The 21,626-nt window shown below is 46.2% G+C and overlaps 1 protein-coding gene across 1 annotated transcript in view; it reads left to right on the forward strand.

The window, feature by feature from the left end:
- The window catches only part of MCM3AP (minichromosome maintenance complex component 3 associated protein), a 75,943-nt gene that overhangs the window by 27,233 nt on the left and 27,084 nt on the right, over nt 1-21,626 (forward strand). Inside the window, exons 11-16 of the mRNA XM_065413441.1 lie at nt 4,298-4,539; nt 5,411-5,601; nt 6,766-6,866; nt 10,175-10,306; nt 12,269-12,382; nt 14,890-15,042. Of these exons, the coding sequence (XP_065269513.1) occupies nt 4,298-4,539; nt 5,411-5,601; nt 6,766-6,866; nt 10,175-10,306; nt 12,269-12,382; nt 14,890-15,042 (933 nt within the window). The remainder of the gene's footprint in view (nt 1-4,297; nt 4,540-5,410; nt 5,602-6,765; nt 6,867-10,174; nt 10,307-12,268; nt 12,383-14,889; nt 15,043-21,626) is intronic.

Here is a 21,626-nt window from a genome sequence, read left to right on the forward strand (position 1 = left end):
GTGCTTGGCCGGCGGCTGGAACTGGGGCCCGAGCAGAGCCAGAGCAACCGGGGCCGGGGGTGCTTGGCCGCTGGCCGCAACCGGGGCCCGAGCCGAGCCGGAGCGACCGGGGCTGGGCGTGCTCGTCCGCTGGCCGGCGGCCGCAACCGGGGCCCGAGCCGAGCCGAGCCGGAGCGACCGGGGCTGGGCATGCTCGTCCGCTGGCCGGCGGCCGCAACCGGGGCCCAAGCCGAGCCGGAGCGACCGGGGCTGGGGGTGCTTGGTCGGTAGCCAGAACCGGGGCCCGAGCCGAGCCGGAGCGACCGGGGCTGGGGGTGCTTGACCGGCGCCCCAGGGCCCGAGCCGGGCCAGAGCCTCTTGGCCGGCCGCCGGAGGGAGCCGCTCGGCCGGAGGGGCCGGACTGGGCCACATCTCCTCGCGCTCCCCCCAGCCCCAGCTTACCTGCTGCCTGCCTGTTTCAGGCTTCCCGCAAACATTTGATTCGTGGGAAGCAGGAGAGGGGGAGGAGCAGGGGGGCGGAGTGTTCAGGGAGGGGGTGGAGTTGGGGCAGGGAAGGGACGGCGTTGGGGCAGGGAAGGGGCGGTGTTGGGGCGGGGCCGGGGCCCCTTGGAGTGTCCTCTTTTTCAGGGGCTCCAATATGGTAACCCTATTGAAGGTGACTTGCAGCTCTAAATGAAATAACTATCCAGTCACTTGTGGCACCTTAGAGACTAACAAATTTATTTGAGCATTAGCTTTCGTGGGCTACAGCCCACTTCATCAGATGCATAGAATGGAACATACAGTAAGAAGATATTTATACATAGAGAGAACATGAAAAGGTGGAAGTAGCCAAACCAACTGTAAGAGGCTAATTAATTAAGAGAAGATATTAGCAGCAGGGGAGAAAAACTTTTGAAGTGATAATCAAGATGGCCCATTTCGGACAGTTGACACAAAAGTCTGAGGATACTTAACATGGGGAAATAGATTCAATTAGTGTAATGACCGAGCCATTCCCAGTCTCTGTTCAAACCTAAGTTAATGGTATCTAGTTTGCATATTAATTCAAGTTCAGCAGCTTCTCGTTGGAGTCTGTTTTTGAAGCTTTTCTGTTGCAAAATTGCCACCTTAACGTCTGTCACTGAGTCATTAGAGAGGTTGAAGTGTTCTTCTACTGGTTTTTGAATGTTATGATTCCTGATGTCAGATCTGTGTCCATTTATTCTTTTGCGAAGAGTCTGGTTTGATCAATGTACATGGCAGAGGGGCATTGCTGGCACATGATGGCATATATCACATTGGTAGATGTGCAGGTGAACGAGCCCCTGATGGCATGGCTGATGTGATTAGGTCCTATGATGGTGTCACTTGAATAGATATGTGGACAGAATTGGCAACAAAGTATCCTCACACCTTCGTGTCAACTGTCCGAAATGGGCCATCTTGATTATCACTTCAAAAGTTTTTCTCCCCTGCTGTTAATAGCGTCTCTTAATTAGCCTCTTACAGTTGGTTTGGCTACTTCCACCTTTTCATGTTCTCTGTATGTATAAATATCTTCTTACTGTATGTTCCATTCTATGCATCCGATGAAGTGGGCTGTAGCCCACGAAAGCTTATGCTCAAATAAATTTGTTAGTCTCTAAGGTGCCACAAGTCCTCCTGTTCTTTTTGCTGATAAGGACTAACACGGCTGCTACTCTGAAACCTATCCAGTCACTGTTACATTCTGTGCTTAATGTTCCTAATAACCAAAACACACGATTTGTGTCATTAGAAACCTTCAGAAAACAGGCTAGGATGTAAGGTGGGACTTTCCAGAGTGTTTAATGTTGGCCCTGCTGCTGCCATTGAAGTCGGGGCAGTTTTACCATTGACGTAAATGGAAAATAAGTTAAGCCAATGCTGAGCACTTTGGGAAATCCCACCCTTCATATAGGGACATTGGGGCATTAACTACATAATCCTAGAGTGCATTTGTTTTTATAAATATATGTGTTTGAAGTTCATCTTTTGTAGCACCGTGTGCTATGGGTGCTGTGAAGGCAGCACGCTCAGCCCTTGGAGGGAGCGCTTTTCAGTGCTGTTCAGTAACTCTGGTGGCTGATCTACTGTGAGCTGGGCAAGGTGGGAGAGAGTTCTGCCTTAAAGCTGGAGGTTGTATAGCAAAACTAGAAGGATCTACATTAGGGTTTTAATGTGGTTTAGCTTGCTTCAGTCAATTACTGAATTAAGTTTTAAACACATCTGCATTGCAGGTTTGCACCAGTTTAACTAGATCCATTTAAAATTGATTTAGTTACACTAGTGCAACTTTTGTAGTATAGACAAGGCCATGAGAACTAGGGTTTTGTTTTTTAAAGTAAGCCGAGATTCTGGCAAGTAAGATGGCAATCTCAAAAAACAAAAAAAAGGGCGGGGGAGAGAGGGGGTTCTGGGTTGCCAACCTGGTGTTACTCTGCCTCATCTGAGCCCTGGTTTCACTGGGCTAGCACTTGGATAGGGTACACGGTACTGTATATGCTTTTTTCATTTTAAAGACCTCTTTGGGCTGCGGTAGGGGAAGGGCATGCCGTATGGCATGTAGTGTAATGAAAGGCACTGTGTTAGGTACACAGCCCAGTGGAAAAGTTGCCTTTTCTTTTTTAGTCTTTTCTGAGGCTAGGACCCCTCCAATGGGAGAAGTGAATTTACAGTCAATATCTAAGAACTGCAAAAAGTGCTTTTATATTCTGAGACTACTCCTGAGGGCATTCTGCACCAAAAAATAAAAACTTCTGTGCACAATATTTTAAAATTCTGCAAAATTCTGCAAGTTTTATTTGTCAATAAATAAATGCAGAGGCTCCAGCATGGCAGTGGGGAGCACAGGCCACTGGCTGCACAAAGGTGGGAGATCACCCTGTAGCCCTTCCACCCCTGGGACACGGACTCAGTGGTGAGGCTGCACCCAACCCTGACACAGCAGAAGGCCTGGGTCTGCCCCTCAAACATCCTAGGGCCCTGCCCCTCTGCACCAGGCACACCAGGTGTGGGGCAGGCAGGCTCAGCTAGTCAGGATCCAAGTGTGGAAGGGCTCAATGAGGGGGGATCCAAGTGTGGGATGAGAAGATTCTGTGTGGGACAGTCTGAGTGCAGGTAGCTCAGTGGGGGGCCTAGGTGTGGGGGGATCTGGATGCACAGAGGCTCGTTTGGGGGAGTTTCAGGTGCAGGGGCAATGGGACTCTGTAGGGGCTTTCAGGTGAAGGTGGTTGGGGCTCAGCAGAGGGATCTGGGTGTGGGGGAGTCTCAGTGAGGGGGTGTGTGGGTGCTGGTGGGTTGGGGGTCTGGGTGCAGCTAGTTGGTCAATGTCATGGAGGTCTGGATGTGGGGGCTCATGGTGGTGCAGAGGGTGGGGCATCAGGGTGGGGGTTTGAGTGCAGGGAGCTCAGTGAGGGTGCAGGGGTGGGGGTCCAGAGGCAGGGGATCTGGGTGCAGGGTGGCTCCAGATGCAGGGGTTGAGGTTCAGTGGGGTTGGGGTCCGGGTTTGGATGGCTAGCGGGGTTCTGGATGTACCGGGTGAGGCTTGGCAAGGGTGTCTGGATATGGGAGGTCCGGATGCATGGGGGTTGAGTGGCTGGGGGAGCAGCTTCCCGTACAGTTACCCCTCCCCCCACAGCTGAGGAGCGATGGGGGCAGGAAGCAGGAGAGGATGCTGAGCTTCCTGCATCTGGGGGAGGTTTCTGGGGTGGGTCTGACACAGCCCCAGCCACTCCTTGCAGAGGAAGAGGAATTCCCATGCTCTCCTGCCTTCAGCCCAGCCAGGACTAGCAGCTGATCCTGGCTCAGGGTAGGAGCCACCACTGGCTGGGGTGTCTTCAGCCCCGCAGTGATTTACCTGTCTGACGGCTGCTCCGGGTGCCTGAAACAATGTACTTGCGCTGCTAGGGAGTAGTATGTGACTGCTCTTTGTTTCCCTGTCAGAAAGTTATTTTTCTGCAGGGAAGCAAAGAAATCTGTGGGGGACATGAATTCTGCGCACGTGCAGTGGCACAGAATCCCCGCAGGAGTACTGAGTGTGGAAGGCTTTCATCAAAACCACTTGTTGTTTTATGTTTATCATCCACTGTCATATTTTAAGCTTTTTTAGTGAAACAAAACAGAAATCTTCAGTGAAGTTAATTGTATTTTTTTTTAACAATTATAAAATCAGGTGCGTGAAGAAAAGTACAATAATAAATCTGAATGTTTTACGTCATTCCCTGTGTCCTCCAGGATTTGTACAGGCTCCAGCTGTCACAACATTGATTGTCTCCTTGTTTGTTTTTTTCACTAGTTATGTGGAGCTGAATCGCTTAGCTTTCCTGGAGTCTGAAGGATTGCCCAAACCAAGAAAGTCATTGTTTGTTAAGCAGAAGCTAACTGCATCCATTGGAGAAATTGTAAATGGAGGAGCATTACCTCCAGTAACTCGCCATGTACCTGTATGTAGCTTCAATGGGCAGAACAAGTACACAGGAGGGAGCACTCCTGGGGAGCCAGCCAGCAGCATCCAGAAAGCCAGTGTGAATGTGACAGGTAAGAGCAGGTGGACGTAGCCAACCTCTGAACTGCTGCTCAGAGACCTCAGGTCTCGTCAAATTTTGTTTTGTTGGTTTTTCCCAATTTACTTGGGTTAAAACTGTGTGAATTTTTCATGGATGTTCAATGAAATAGAAACCACAACTTGCTTCAGTGGCTGCTTTCCCCGTGTATTCTAGCAAACAAGCTTTGTGGCAAAAGTGTCATCAAAACAGCAAATGTATTAATGGAAATCAAATTTTGAGCTCCCCACCATGAATGTTTGTAGTGAAACTTGATTCTAAAAAGTTTCACAGAAACCATACCTTGTTTCCAGTCCGAAACTAACCAACAAAAGTAGACCCTTGAATCCTGAACATGTGCAGCAAAATGCTTGTGAATGATTTATAAACTGAGAATTGGTTCAAGAATGTAATGAACTTGCAGACAAGTTGCAAAGAGGAAATGAGGCCCAGTTTGTTAAATAAATGTTACGATTATTTGCCCAGTTCTAAAATGAGTAAATATTTTGGGTTTACGCTTTTGCTGTATCAGACAGACAAAATACAAAAATATCACATTGATTAACCATAACCACTTAAACCAGGCTGTGTGTGTAAGAGAAGGAAGTGTGCACGTGTAAGTGCCAAGCTCATGCCTTCTTAGTCCTTGTATCATAAATAAATTCTCAATACAGTGTGTAATGTGATGCAAACTAGAATGTCTACAGTTAATTACAGTGCACTGAGCCTTCATAAGAGCTCATTTTTATGACTTAATGCGATTTATCAAACAAGCCAACTTTTGAAGAGAATTACTTCAGTCAGTTAACAGTTATGCAGACTGCTGCTGTTCTGTTTTTTGTTAATGGCTGGATGTTTTCCTACAGAAGGAAGGATAGAAGAGAGAGGTTTGGAGTCTGAAGAGACACTGATACAAGTCCAGCCTCCAGCTCAGCCTTTGCCTTCACTGTTACCTCGTCCTCCAGCACCATTGCCTCCTGCAGCACAGTTCCCCTTTCAGCCGATTGTGCAGCCTGAGCTTCCACCTTCAAAACCTCAGCCTATGTACACAGACCTGGTAAGAGACCTTGCTCCTGGGAACCACAAGCTCTGGAGAAATGCATATTGAATATTATTTCAGTTGCCCTTTTGTTACATAACTGTCAATACTGGAGTTAGACAATTTCTTTCCTGTTTCTGAATCTTTGTATTAAGATAATAGAGACCACAGAAAGTCACCTGCTCCAGATAATTGTTATCTCAAACGTTCATAAGCAAAGGGAAACTTGGGTACAGTTTCATTGTGGCATTTGGGGAAACTTGGTTCCAGTTATTAATGGGAGCCGAATGTCTGATGAGCCATGCTGAAAATGTCACCTACTACTATGACCTCGTCAAAACTCTCAGGCTAAGCAAGATTGCGTACGGTCAGTGTTTAGATGGGAGACCTCGAATGAAAACTTACGATGATGCAAAAACTACTGATTGTGATTCAGCAAGTGGCACTTTTTTTTAGTGAATCAAGTACTAAACCAGTCCCCAGAATAGCAGTGTGTCATCTTCTAGATGAGACCTAAAACAGAGGTCCTTTTCGCAAGAGTAGGGGTGTTGACTTTGAGTTATGGACACATCCCAATTTGGGTGATTCTGTGCTATGTGCCCTCACTTCCTCCTGCAGTTTTAATTGGATTTGGTGGCATTCTTCAATGAGTATCCGAAACGGTTGTGTAAAGCTGCACGGTCTAGTGCTATTGCTGCTGTGCTCCACCTCAGAGGTGGCTGCATTTCAGTGAAGGGTAAGACGAGTCCATTGAAATGAAAGTAGCTATTTAATTAAATTAGATTCGTTTTATTAATAGTAACCATTGAAACTGTACCCCTTGGAGAAAAATTTGTCATACATAAAAATATTACATTTGAGATATTAAGAAAAATCAATTATGTTTTATACTCTTTTTTGCAGGTTTAATTCAGGAGTTGCTTTTCTTTTTTGGGTGGGGTTAATGTTTTACACTTCTGTTATTTTGATAGTGACGGGGAAAAATGGCATAGTGGGGTTCCATATTGTTTCGACTTCCAGATTGTTTGCTCTGTTTACAAGTAAAAAGATAGGTTTTCTAACTGCCAGCCACATACATTCACCAGTTCTAAAGATTCCTTCCCCCAAATGACACCTATGTGCAATGCTATATAAATATCAAACACTCAGTCTCAGTATTTCCTCCTGTATGTATCTTTGTAGGACATTGCAGAAGTGTTGGAAGGCCTGGTGCATGAAGTTCTCAAAGGAGAGTGCAGAGAAATCGGCAAGACAGGAGCAGCTTACGTGACTGCAGCTATGTGGTAAAAGCAATTATTATTACTATTATTGACATTTTAGGGGCCTGTCACCATCTAGGTGTCACTTTGCCTTACTAGCAATTAGCTGAAGATGGCAAACTGTCATTTATATTGGGGAGGGGGAGGTGTCCAAGTGGCAGGATATTTTCATTTTATTTTTATTTAAAGTGATAATGTCAGGATTGATAGGGCCAGTATTGGTCCTCTCCCCATGCTTAAAATGACACTTTCCTGAAATGTATCTTGTGTGTATATTTAAAAATAAAGCATCTTGATAGTCCTTCCAGACTGTAGGCTGTGATAGTTCTAAGGTCCAAGTGATTAGGCTGAGTGAAAACCATATGCAGTCAGTCCACTAGTCTGGAAAGGACTATTGGGTTAACTCCATCCATCCATCCAGGGCAACAGAGGCATCACATTGATCAAAATTCTCGGTTGCCAAACAACTTTCCTACATAATCCAGGCTACTGTGTTTCAGCTCCAGTCTGCTCTTTCTATTGCCACAGAAGTAGCTCAGTTTGCTGGTTCTGCTTTGATCTGATAGTGAATGCTGTGGACGTTGGGGAATTCTTCAGCACTCCTTCCCTTCTTTCTCTTCTCGTCCTCCTTTCTTCTGCCCCACGGTCGCTGAGAACCGTGGGAAGTAGGGAAAGACGTTTGGAGGGGTCCAAGCAGCAACCCCAAGGCAAATCAGTAACTTAGCAGGCACTAGCTCTCACCCCTGTGGCCGCAGTCTGGCTGAAGGGGAACTGTGGTGCCCACTACTCTCCCCCCAAAATATGTTGTTGGCAGGGAAGATGCCCAGCTTCCCCCACCCCCCTTACAGTTCTGTTCTGTCAGTGCTTCCCAGCGAGCAAAGGTTCCTTTGATGAGTCCTTATTTGTTGAGGAATCACAGAAGAACTACACTTTTTGGAAACCCAGGTCTTCATCAAAGTTCTATTCATCAAACTAGGTTTTCAAAAATCATGTTTGAATGATCTCTGATGCTGCTCATTGTCGTTCTCTAGGGGAGGGCTGTCCCCTCGGTGGCTGTGCCAGCGCTCAGGTTCAATGGCCAGACCATGTCCGCGTTAGCCACCCACTTACTGGGTCACCAGCCGGCCTGCAAACAGAGCGCTAGTCTTGCTGCACATGCACATTTCACTTTCTGGTTTGTCTGTTCGGGTCAGTCCATGTTGGAATAGTGAACTTTATTAGATTTTCGTATTGCCCGCCCAAAGGGGCAGCAGGTACCATGCACTAGCTGATATCAATTCTGAGTGGGTGAGCTCAGCTTGGGGAGGGTCAGAGTGACAGTTTGATCACCAGGTATGGGCAAAAAAGTTAGCAAAAGCAGGTGATTTTGTAAACATGCCTTTTTAGAGACCGTTGTGACAATCTGCTGGGGTTCTCAGAACTGAGAGCCACTGGATCACCCCTCTCAGCCTCTGTAAGCGAGAGCTTTGCTTCTGCTGAGGGATGTGTCCGCTCCCTGACACACCAGCCTCTCTGCTTGCCAGCCAACTCTTCAGCACTCTGCCAATCCAGGCCATGCCTAGCAGGTAGCCAGCAGTGAAGCCCAATTCTTGAGTTCCTCAGAGACGTCTCCCTGTAGTGCTCAGACCCTCTCATTGTAGCACCCACAAAACCTTACCAAGTTTGCTGCTCCTTTAAAGAGACCGTGCCAAGTAGCCTATTACCTTAACCAGAGTGAGCAAACACGCTGTTTCTGTCAAAGCACTGAGTTGGTTTATAGTAAAAGTAAAGTAAGTTTATTAATAACAGGACAGTTTCAATGATATCAGGTAGAAGGAATAAAGATAGAAATGGTTACAAATAAACAAAAGTAAGAATACACTTCTAAGACTTCTCTATAACTTAACACATTAGAGTCCTTTGTTCAGAGAAGTTTTCTCTCACCACTCCTTTCTTCCAACATGACTGATCAGTTTTTTAGCCAGGACCCTTCACAGAGCTCAAAGTGCTCGGTTCCTTTGTCTCCTGAGGTGAAAGATAACTTAGGGGTTCTCTTCCCCTCGTTTTATAGATCAGTAAACCTCTGAAATGTATTCTTCTGAAAGGTCTCCCCAGGTAAAGTTCCTTTTCCCTGCTGTGTGTAGATGCCTTGCTGTGTGGTGGAGGCTCCAGGCTGGTTCCTCCCCTGCTGGGGAGTTTTTGCAAATGATCTCTTTCTGCAGCCATACCTCGTTTGAGATGGTGGCCTCTTTCCTTTGACTGGAGAAAACGTTTTTTTCAATTCCCTCTGACATGCCTGGTTTAAACACGTTTTAGTCACATTTCCAGCACATCTGTGAAGTTCTGTGTGGGTTAACTGCACATACACCATTCAAGTATATTAATGACCTGTGAGTTATTAGTTTTCCGGTGATATATTACAATGCCACCTGTTGGCTAATTGTCATGACAGTAGTATGTCATCTCTCATTAGGGTACTCTGAGGGCACGTCTTCACTACCCGCTGGATCGGCGGGTAGCAATCGATCTATCGGGGATCGATTTATCGCGTCTAGTGTAGACGCGATAAAATCGATCCCCGATGGCTCTGCCGTCGACTCCGGAAATCCACCACGGTGAGAGGCGGAAGTGGAGTCGACGGGGGAGCGGCAGCAGCCGACTCGCCGCCGTCCTCACAGCCAGGTAAGTCGACCTAAAATACGCAACTTCAGCTACGCTATTCACGTAGCTGAAGTTGCGTATCTTAGGTCGACCCCCCCCCCCCCCCCCCCGTAGTGTAGACCTATTAGGGTCATAGCTGTATCACAGGAATCCCTTGCTCAAATGATTCCAAAATTTGGAGCACTAACCCTGCCCTGTATTTTAATGAGGCACAACATAATTCAAGACAAGCATGTGGGTTTTAGAGCACTTACAATAGTTGTCTTGTAAACAGTGACTCAACCCTAATTAAAGCAGAACTTCAGCTTCTCTATAATGAGATCCCTAAGGGTGAAAGAAAGAGATTTTCTTACCATAAATGGTCATCTTATTACAGAAAATCCACTAGTCCTTACTTCTTCCCACCCTTGTAATTGTGGGCTGGCAAGTTATAAATTGGATCTGATATGCAGTAGCCAGGAATGTATCTGACAAGCTGAGTGCCAAGAATTTTGATCAGTCAGTTGCCTCAGTGGTCCTGGATGGGCAGTCAACCCATTCATCCTTTCTATTGAGTGGGTAGTCGTCTTTGCTATCAAATCAGTGTTTGATATGTCTGATTTAAATAGATTTAGGAAACAAAAATGGGTCTGAGCTGGAGTGTGTCGTTAAAGGAAAAGAAAAACACAAAACCGCTGCCTTTCTTCATGCAGTGCCTCTGATGCCACCGTAGAGGAACTCTTGACCGAAGTAATGATGGAGCTTCTCAGGCAAGTTGCAGCAGATGTAGTCAGTGCAGAAAGAGAGCGAGTCAAAGAGGAAAAACGCAGAGCAGAAGAAGAGAAGTGAGTAGTCTCGTTTCTTACAGATGTAGTAAATGGAAGATCAGCAGGTGAAAACTTGAAGGACTGGATGGTTCAATGAACTGGTAATGGGTGTACTCACTAGGGATGGAAATATTGGTTAAAAAAGTTAACGGTTAAATGATTAAAATTATTTCATTTAACCAGTTAACCGTTAACTGAGGTAGCGGGGGGATTGGGGCCAATGCGGCCGGGGCTGGGGTCCGGTGCGGCACGGCCGGGGCTGGGGTACCGCCCGGCGGCCCAACACAGGTTAACTTTGGTTAACAGGTAAACCTAATGCTTACTGGTTAACCTTTTACATCCCTAGAAGTCACCCTTACTTTGAGGTCGTCAGCATGAATCAAGTCCCAGGATAGTCATCAGTCAGATGGCTTCTTTCTGTTAAAAAGTCTAAATTTACCTAGGAGTGTGTGTCTTTTCTCTTCTTTATTTAACTCTTCTCTAATATATTTTAGCTGTAAATTGTAAAAAGATCTTTTTAAAAAAATATTGTTTTATTGTATCTCTTTTTAAAACTGATTGAATCAGAGCGATACTTAATAACGACACCCAAAGTGAAGAATATGGCTGCCACGCCCCAGGGTGAGCTCTACCCTTGCTCCCTCACTAGTTCCTTCCTTCCAAGTGACAGAGCTAAGCAGGGAACCCTGCCCTTCATCCCAATCTTAGACTGGGTCCACAGGTCACAGTACCCCTGCTCACCAGCTGTGTTCCCTCAGCAGGTCCAGCTGTGTTTGGCACCTGCTGTTGACTTTGCGGTGGGAGCCTGTGACCACTATGAAAATGCAGCGACAGAGAATAGTTGTTGTTTTTTTTTTTTAAATATTATTTATCCATAGGAATGAAATAAACAGAGGATGGGGTTAAAAGAACAAAAGGCCTATCTACATATTATCTTACCTAAACCTTCCTTGAAAGTTTAGGTGGTCCCACTTGTCCCAGACACACACACACACACACGCCCCCCTCCAGCCTTAGGGCAGGACAAAGCAACACAGTCTGCACTCCTGTAGCCTCCACCTCTCAGTCTGAGCCTCAGTCAGTGTCTCCCCCTGAATTCGCAAGCAGTCTTTTATCTATTTCAAAGTCCCTTTATTTGACCTGGGACCCCGGGCATCTTGCTGAGGCAGGAGGTTGCAGATAGACTTCCAGCAGTAGATTCACTGTCTTGTCTGTTAAACACTGGCAATGGTCTTCCTTCCTGGAGATGTGTAAAACTTCACAGCATTGAGTTAGCTCTTTGTCTGCCATGTAGCAGATAGTCTGAGAGTAATTGTATCTTTCCACCCTTGGAACAAATAACACAGCAAAGGTTTTGCCAAGTACCTAGGGATGTTCTGGCACTCCTTTTCTGGATAATGTATCTACAGTTACCTCTTAATGATTTTGTTTCATATATTCATATAATAAGCATTCCCATAAAGAAACCAACATACAGCATTCGTAAAACATTACAGAGCAGTTTCTCCTTGTCCCATGTACCATATGTCTCCTGCCTGTAGAACACACTGGGTGGATATGCAGCGGGAGTTCTCATGTGCCCCCACATACCACTGTCACCCCAAAACTTCTGAGTGTGAAACTGGGCCCTAGTCCTGCCACTTCCTCCTCCCTTCTGGCTTCTAGGGGGTGAAAAGGGTGGCAACCCCTCATCTCTCACGGTGCCAGCTGCCCTGGCAGTGGCTTAGGAGTTATCTCCCATTAAGTATTGTAATGGTGCAGGGGGACAGGTCTCACCCCCTACAAAGCTGGTCGTGCTGCAGAACATTTACCTCTGCTACTTTTAGAAAGAAAAGCATGAAAAATTGGACTAGCCCAATGTGGAGGTTAATTATTCTGTTTCAAAATTATCTGTGGTGTTGATATGGCATGTGTGTGTTACAGATCATCAAACAGGTTTTGCCAGTCCTTATTTGTGTATAATTTGTTTCCATCCTTTAGGCAGAAGCAGGAAAGAGAACGGTTGATAAAACAGTTGAGCCATTCACTGGGTGCAGAGCTGACAGAAGAAGTAATAAAGGAAGGTGTTCAAGAGACTTCAGCTAGTGAATTAAAGTAAGTGCAACATTAGCTATGTAGAGTGCACAGTATGTTATATAACACAATGCCTGCATTGTAAACTTCTTTCCTGAGAAAGTAAGACTCTGGCAAGCAGACATCTCGCTGCTCCTTTTGTTGGACCCAATACAGGGTGAATGGAACCATTGTGAAGAACATCATTTGGTTAAATTTTCAAACAATTAATCCTGTGCCCCACCCAACTCCCCTCGGTTCAGCCCCATCCTCAGTTCAGTCCCCCAGCCCCTATCATCACCACCCCATTAATTCACCCTCCCACCACTCACCCTGTCTGCCCAGAACCTACCATTAATTCAGCCTTCACCCTCCTCACTTCAGCCCTCCTGCAGCCACCATGCCATAGTTCAGTCCTCCCAGCCTCACCTCTGCTCCTTAAGATTCTTCACCCTTCCCAGGCCTGGGGGGGTTGCAGTGGGATCCCCTCTCCCACTTTCCACACTGGCAGGGGAGCAGCCGCCCAGGGCTGACAGCTACAGCCCCGGCCGCGCCCCTGGCGGCTGACAGGATTTCTAAATAAAATTAAGCCTCATTTTTAGAACTCTCAAATGTGGGGATTTTTTCCCCCCAATTGATTCAGGGCTTGTCTACACTGCGATGTTGTTGACAAAACTTTTGTCTTTCACGGGTACTTAAAAAAGCCCCCCCATGAAAGACAAAAGTTTTGCCGATGCAAGTGGCAGTTTGAACGCAGCTTTGTCGCTCCTGCCGACAAAGCTACTGCCGCTTGTGGGGCTGGAAGTATTTTGTTGGCAAAAGTGCCAACAATATACCAACAGAGAGCGTTCACACACGCTGACTTTTAGCGACAAGGCTGTGTCGACTCAGCCTTGTCGCTAAAAGCTGCGTAATGTAGACAAGCCCTCAGTTGCTTATTTGAGGTTTGGCTCTCCCCCTCTTCTTTATACCTCAGATGAAGTTTCTTTTCCCTGCTGGGGTGTCTCTCCCCCCACCTCCACTTGTTAGCTTGATAACTTTGTTTGTCTGATATATAAATGAATTCTCATTGTCTTTTAAAGTACTTTGGGATTAACTACCCAGTGGAGAAACCACATTCCTTTGTTTGTCCTGTTTGACTGTAAACCCATTTTAAGCATGTGTTGCAGCTGAAAAAAATCCTGACATTTGAGAGTTTTATATCAAGATCATGAGTGAGGTTTAATTTCACTCAGGGCTAGTCTACACTGGCAACACTAAAGCGCTGCTGCGGCAGCGCTTTGACGTGCCTTGTGTGGTCGTGGTGCAGCGCTGGGAGAGAGCTCTCCCAGTGCTCTAAAAAAACCACCTCAACCGGGGGTGTTGCTCCCAGCGCTGAGGCACTGTTTACACTGGTGTTTTACAGCGCCGCAACTTGCTGCACTCAGGGGGGTGTTTTTTCACACCCCTGAGCGAGAAAGTTTTAGCGCTGTTAATTGCCGGTGTAGACAAGCCCTCAGAAATCATGACTCTTGTATCAATTAAGAGAGTTGGCATGTCTGTAGTTAGGTCCCACTTGTGCCAGGCTCAGGGTTAGGAGAGAGAGCCTACAGTCTCTGCCTTATTCTGTCCCCTGCTCTGAGTTCACAGGCAGGCTTTACCCATTTCAGAGTTCCTTTGTCTGTCCAGGAACCCCTGAACCTGTTCAGTCTGGTCAGTGCTGGCGTTAGGCATAAGCAGACTAAGCAATTGCTTTGGGCCCCGAGCAGCTCAAGGGGGCCATCTATTCGGTTTTTGTTATTATTACGGGCTGGCAAAAAATATTCCTGCTTAGGCTCCCCAATGGGCTAGCACCGGTTCTGAGTCTGGTACCATTATGCATCTCACCAGGGGATTGGAGGTCAATTTCCAGAAGTGCATTCAGTGCATTGTCCATTAAGCACCAACAATTAACTTAGTTATCGCCTGTATGTATGTGGAGAGCTCTAGCAGGAATTAACCCTTAGTGTTCTATAGAACAAGCCTCACCACAGTACTCTAACAAAGAGAGATGCTTTTATGAACATGGTGTGTAGTACAGATCTCCCATGCTCTTCTTCCACAAATCAGCACTGACTGGAAAGGCAGTGGCCATGAGTAGAAGAGGATGAGTTAGAAGTGGAGGAAATATGAGGGGATGATTAGGATTCTGGATGGGTACTTGGGAATGTGTGTGGGGGGGGGTTGTGTATGTGTCCTTGAACAGGGACTACAAACCCCTTTGAAGACTAATACTTGCATTCTTTCCAGTGTAAAGGCCTTGAATTCCCCACCCCCCTCACAGGTGCACAGCTTCTGTTCCCCTAGATAAGAAAGGTCTATGCTTTTTCTTTTCAAAGGAGAAACTTACAGAAGTCCAGTGACTTAGAAATCTAGTGGCTTCCAGAAAGTGGAATGATTTTAAATGACTATTTATCTGTGCTAGAAACACCTACCTTTTCCACTACAGCTGTTTTTAGCATTTACTGTCATGCGTGCTGCTTAGTGAGCATTTCTGCCTTGGAATCTCATTTTGGTTCATTCTGCACCAGGTATGCTTTGGAAAGAGACCGAAAAGCCCGCATTGCCCGTTGCTCAGAGGAAGTCTGTGCTGATGTAATGCAGCTGTTTCTGGAAGAGGAGATTTTCCAGAGTGCCAAGGAGACCCTCCAGGAGCTCCAGTGTTTCTGTAAATATCTGCAGCGGTGAGTTGTCAAACCATACCACAGACACTGTTCTTGAGAAGACCATCAAGTGGTCTCTAACAGGATCAGTGGTAGCATTTGCTAATCCGAGTATACGGTTTCTCTCTGATAGTCCCTATTAGGTGCTTTCCAGACAGAGAAGAGGGAACCCAGTCCCTGCCTGAGGCGCTCCCAATCTAAGGAGAGACAAACAAGTAAACAGAGGTTGGGGAAAGGGGAAACAACACGTTAGATTAGACTATTTAACAAGCTCTACGTCCGGGGATCTCAAACTGGGGGTCGGGACCCCTCAGGGGGTTGCGAGGTTATTACATGGGGGGTCACAAGCTGTCAGCCTCCACCCTAAACCCCGCTTTGCCTCCAGCATTTATAATGGTTATAATGGTGTTCAGTATATAAAAAAGTGTTTTTAATTTATAAGGGGGGGGGTCGCACTGAGAGGCTTGCTATGTGACAGGGGGTCACCAGTACAAAAGTTTGAGAGCCACTGCTCTACGTGGACAACAGCTTAAATCTATCTGGAAACTCATGCTGGTACAGAATTTAGTAGCTCATGTTTTACACTGTTTATCCTGCCAGGAGCACATGATACCAGTGTTTTTTTGGTTTACATTGGCTAATTATTAAGCACTGATTAGTATTTAAGACTTTTTTTGGGGGGAGGGGGTTAATAAAGCTCTAAATAGCCCAGGACCTACTTATCCAAAAGCTGTCTCTTTCCCTGTGCCATATTGCCAGATCAGTGGGGTGCTGGCTTGGAGCCTCACTTAGACAAGAGAGGGTGGGGGGTGAGACGCTTTCTAGGGCCACCCCCAGAACCATAAGCCTTGTGTTGCCCCCACTGCCTCAACAAGGGAGAGTTTTGCTGGAGTTTAAACTGTGTGTCAGCTCCCTGCCACACCAATTTGTCCTATTCCCCAGAAAACTCCTTTGGACTCTGCCAGTCTTAACCTTGCCTTGTGGGTAACATTCGGTGAATCCCAGTTCCTGAACCTCCAGGAAGAGCGTTCCTCTGTAGAATCCACTCTCTATTGCTGGACATTCACAGAAATTACCAAGTCTGCTGCCTCCAAAGAGAGTACACCCACCAGCCTGTCAGTCTAGCTGAGGACCCACACTTTAATACACTGCACTGAGATGGCTTATAAAACCACACACACGTTTATTAATAAAGAACTTGGATTTTAGTGATACTAAGCAAGAGAAAAAGATGTGGTTAAAACAAAACAAAACAAAACAACAATGGGAAGTTTCTAATATCTAAAACTTGACTTTAGCAAGCTCCAATCTTTACGTAAGCAGCTTTCTCAATCGCATCAAGCTCTCAGCAACTCCAGCCCCTCAAGAAGGAGGATTAGCTGTTCACAGAATCAGGGGGCACTGATCCCTTTGTTCCATCAGTGTTGGATAACAAATGAGGAGTTCCCTTTCTTCCCTAAAAACCTTTGAAATATATTCTTTGAAAAGTAAACCCAGACAAAGTTCCTCTCCCTTGCTGTATGTTCTTTGGGGAGCAGGCACCAAGCCCTTTCTTCATCCTCTGGTTAACTTGCTTTCTCCATTGTCTTGATCACTTTATTTACCTTAGAGTCAAATATCCTTTCATTGTCCTTTGCTTGTAATCAAGCCATGCTGTTTTCTCATCCAGGGGTTAGCATGATCCATGCAGACAAGTAAATCCACAATCCTTTGTCTAGGGCAGGCTTGTTTATCAGCTGCCTCCACACCTTGTTTTATGAACGTATTCCCAGCACACACACATAACTCCGTATACACAACCCATACATACATCGCACCCTGATATTCATGACCAGCGTGTCACCGGTTTACATATGATACCTTACAAGACTCTGTTTAACTATTTTGACAACAGTGTGAAGGCGCCGTTTGCCGGTAGCCATAAAGGGACTCTTAGCGTCACGGGGGGGTGGCAGGGCCTTCTTTGTGGAACTTTGGAATTCCCTCACCCCAGTTGGAAATAGCCCTGGGGTATTGATCCTTCAGGGCACACTGCGAGGCCCATCGGCTTTCCTGCACGTGAGGGAGACTGTAAAGATCTCATAGACTTTAAGGCCAGAAGGGACCATCACAGTCACCTAGTCTGACATCCTGCATGTCGCAGACCACCAAACCTCACCCGCCCACTCCTGTAATAGACACTTAACCTCTGGTTTAGTTACTGAAGTCTTCAAATCCATCATTTAAAGACTTCAAGTTACAGAGAATCCAGCCTTGACACACTAGTCCAGGGGTCGGCAACCTTTCAGGAGTGGTGTGCCGAGTCTTCATTTATTCACTCTGATTAAAGGTTTCACGTGCCAGTAATACATTTTAACCTTTTTAGAAGGTCTCGTTCTATAAGTCTGTAATATATAACTAAACTCTCATTGTATGTAAAGTAAATAAGGTTTCAAAATGTTTAAGAAGCTTCATTTAAAATTAAAATGCAGAGCCCCCCGGACCGGTGGCCAGGACCCGGGCAGTGTGAGTGCCGCTGAAAATCAGCTCGCATGCCGCCTTTGGCACGCGTGCCATAGGTTGCCTACCCCTGCACTAGTCTAAACCTGCAAGTGACCAGTGCCCCCTGCTTCGGAAGAAGGGGAAAACCCCTCTCTGCTAATCTGACTTGGGAGAAAATTCCTTCCTGACCCCAAATATGGGGATCAGTTAGACCCTGAGCACGTGGGCAAGACCCACCAGCCAGACACCTGGGAAAGAATTCTCTGTAGTAACTCAGAGCCCTCCACATCTAGTGTCCAGTCACCAGCCACTGGATCTGAAATACGTTCTCAATGGATTGTGTGAAAGAAGATGACTGGGAAGATTACTAGGGAAGGGTCAGTGCTCCTTGTTATGGACTGAGGGTGTAAATACAAAAAAATTATTTGTATATTGTCAGCTCAAATGTTTTGAAACTGATTTAATGTAACAGACAAGACGAAAGCCCGTGCTGTCACGCAGGTGTAATTTCTAAAGTGTAAAAATGCCACTAGTAGCTGAAAATTTAAGAATTGGACAGGAACAGACCCCAAATCCCAGTGATGATTGAGCCTGATGCTATTCTGAACAAAAAAAAGCTCTCAACTGTGCTTGTAGCTATTTCCATCACTGCGCATAGATGTTCTAGTTTACAGAATAGCAGACCTGGAATCTTAATATATAGATAGTCTAACTTCTGATAAAGCATCTTTTAGGTAGCATGTTCTATAGATTTTTAGAATTCCTTTCAAAAAATATTTAAGGTGTATTATTTTCAGCAAGAGGGAAGCTGTTTTATAATCCAGAGGAAAGCAATTAAATGGATTATACACCAAATGCTGTACAAGCACAGAGTAAACACTGAAATTAAGAAGAATATCTAAAGATGCAATCGGAATAGAATTCTCACTTCTGGGAATCAGCTCCTTAATGTGTGACTGCCAGAACACTCTAGCTCTTGTGACTTTTAACTGTTGATGTTAGTGGTAGCAAGTCAGAGCAAAAACCAGGCCCCCTAATTGTCAGTGTGTGCCACCCTGTCCAGGTTTTTGGTAGTGGGTGACTTACTGCTGTCATGCTGGCATAGCCAATGTATGTTATGGGACAACATTAGTTCTTCAAGTACACGTCCTTATAGGTGCCCCGTCATAGCATGTGCACACACCTGTGCACTCTTGAGTGGAGACTGGAAAGTAGTATTTGCAGGTCTGTGCCTGTGTAGAATGGCACCTCCGTGCTCTGAGTGAGGGCATATTGGGATGCACAATCTTGCCATCACTCAGTTCTTTCTCTACCACCTGCAACTTGAGATGGAGACTACTGACTGTTGTATTTGGCTTCCCGCCTTAACTTGTGCATTATTGTTTTACTTCTTTGGTTTGATCATTCTTTCTTTGAATTATTCTATTTCCATATACCTTTATTTCACTTCACTTCACTTTATTTTGTGTTGGTTGGGAAAGCTCCATCCCCTCCTTTTCATTTTCTTTGATTTTGTGTTGGAATATAGTTGCTATGCCCAAGACCCCAGGGTTTAAGGCCTGTGAGACTTACCAGAGGTCCTTTCTCCGCAGCGATGGACATTCCAGCTGCCTGTGGTGCTTGGGGAAGCATGTGTTAGCTCCCGAAGGATCTGCCTCCCTCCTTGTACATTGGCCTCTATGTCGCAGACATAGATACTGTTGCTGCTTTGTCTGCAGCCCCAGATAATAAGACCTCAAAAAAAAAAAAAAAAAAAAAAAAAGGAAGCATTCCTCTCCCAGGAGGAAAACAAAGAAGAGGGGCAGTCTCCCGGATATGTCCTGCTTTCAGGAGACCTCTCATTCCTCTAAGGCTCTGACGGAGTCCAGTACTGAGGTAGAAGCCCTGTTTGAATGTGCTTATCACAGGAGCAATTACTGCCGTGGCACCGTCTGCTCCCTTGCAAAATAGCGAGATCTACAGGGCTACCACTCACACCCCTTTGAAAGGGGACTGGACACTACAACTATCCCAGTAGTGCAACAGCGACCATCTCATCACCCAGGACCAACTCTAGTTTTGGATGAAGGATTTCCGAGCCCTCCACTTTTTTTCTAGGTTCCTTTCTTCAGAAGATCTTATTATCTCTCATGAGCCTGAATCGCCACTTATAGGAGGATCCACCAACTCCACCTCCATGGTAGTGCCACAAAAACAGCACGTCGGGATTGACTTACACCTCCAACCTTTGTTACTGATTAGAATATTGGAGCCCCCCTCCCCCCCCCTTCCCGCTTAGTTCAGGGGAAGACTCCTTGGCCTCAGAGATCTCAGGACAGGGATCCATTCGGGTACCATACTACCCTACCTCCATGAGCCCCTTGCATGAAGATGGGCCTGGGGAACCTTCCAGAACATCATAGACCCAGAGGTTATGACTATCATTGGCATCCCTTCCCTTATCCCTCTCCCCAGTGGGACTACTGGTACCTAAGAGGCCACTACGGCGAGCAACTTAATATAATGTCTAGGAAAAAGCACAGGTACCCATCAGTACCATACCAACTACCAGCTTCTACAGAAAATCCTCTAGTACAGTGCACATTGGTACCATGCTGCTCTCCATTATCAAAAGATGTATAAGAGGAACAGGAGCCTCAGACAGAGGAGATCCCTCTGGAAAGTCATCTTCATATCCAGATGAGGTGGTGGTGCCACCACCTCCCTCCTATGCAGGTGATTTTAAGACATTCCAGGAACTCATGAAAAGGCTAGAGAACTCCCTTCAGTATTCCACTAGAGGAGGGGCAAGAGTCCAAACACTCCCTGGTGGACATCCTGAACATCAATCCTCAGGGAAAGGTTGCCTTACCTATCAATGAGGCACTGTTATCTCATGCATATATAACCTGTGGTAAATACCTACCACAATTCCACCGACCTGTAAGCAGACGGATGAGAAATACTACATCCCACCCAAAGGAACAGAGTGCTACTTCTCCTACCCTAACCCCAACTCCCTTGTGGTGGAGGCTACCAATGAGAGGGACTGTCAGATTCAGTGTAGGCCCTCTCCATCAGGTAAGGAATCAAAAAGGCTGGACTTCCTGGGAAGGAAGAGCTATTCATCAGCCACTCTCCAATTTCACATTGCCAATTACCAGGCCTTAATGGCGAAATATGACTTCAATACGTACTCCAAGTATACACATTTTAATGAGCATTTGGCACAAGACCAGAAAGATTCATTTCAGTCCATTATCACTGAAAGACAATTGGTCATCAAAACTTCTCTGCAGGCTGCATTAGATGCGTCTGGTACAGCTGTCAGGTCCATGGCCACAGTGGTGCTCATGAGAAGAGCATCCTGGCTCCAATCCTCAGGACTTTCAAGAGAAGTTGAAAACACAGTGGAAGACCTTCCGTTTCAAGGGCTCTTTGGTCAGTATACAGACTCCTCTCTCCATACTTTCAGGGACCCCAGAGTGACGTTGTGATCACAGGGGATTTGTGTGTCTGCAATGAGAAGAGAGTTTTATAGATCCCAAACTGCTCAAAGATTGAGACCGTTCTACTACAATCAGCGCACCTCCCACCCCTACTTCTACCCAAACAGTCTAAGAAACTTTTGACACCTCGGTTGGGGCATCAAGTATTCTACTCCAATAGATCACCGATCATGTGAGTACCTTCCCCCCTTTGGAAAACAACTATCTTCCTGCCTGAGACAAGTGCATACAGGAAGTTGTCAAAGTGGGCCATTCTATTCACTTCCATGCTGTTCCTCCTTCTCACCCCCCTCTCTTCAGGGACCCCTCTTACAAGGAACTCTTAAAACAAGAGGTCCACTCTCTTCTTCTGGGAGCTATAGAACTGGTCCCACCAAAGTTCTTTGGAAGAGGGTTCTATTTGAATTACTTCCTGGTGGTGGTCCCTACTGTATTCCACTGCGGGAATGTGCCCTTGCTCCACCTCATGGTTTTGTTGGAGACGATAAAGGGCAGGGCAGACCAACCACGCCCTCAGTTCCTTCTCACCACCGCATGGTCCAAGTTGGAGCTGCTACTGTCCTCTTGTCTCTCTCTGATGCACTTAAAAAAAAAAAAAAGCCATTTTTAGAATTGTAAATAGTTGTTGTTTTTACT

This window comes from Emys orbicularis, chromosome 11 (genome assembly GCF_028017835.1).
Source record: "Emys orbicularis isolate rEmyOrb1 chromosome 11, rEmyOrb1.hap1, whole genome shotgun sequence".
Lineage (NCBI taxonomy): Eukaryota > Metazoa > Chordata > Testudines > Emydidae > Emys > Emys orbicularis.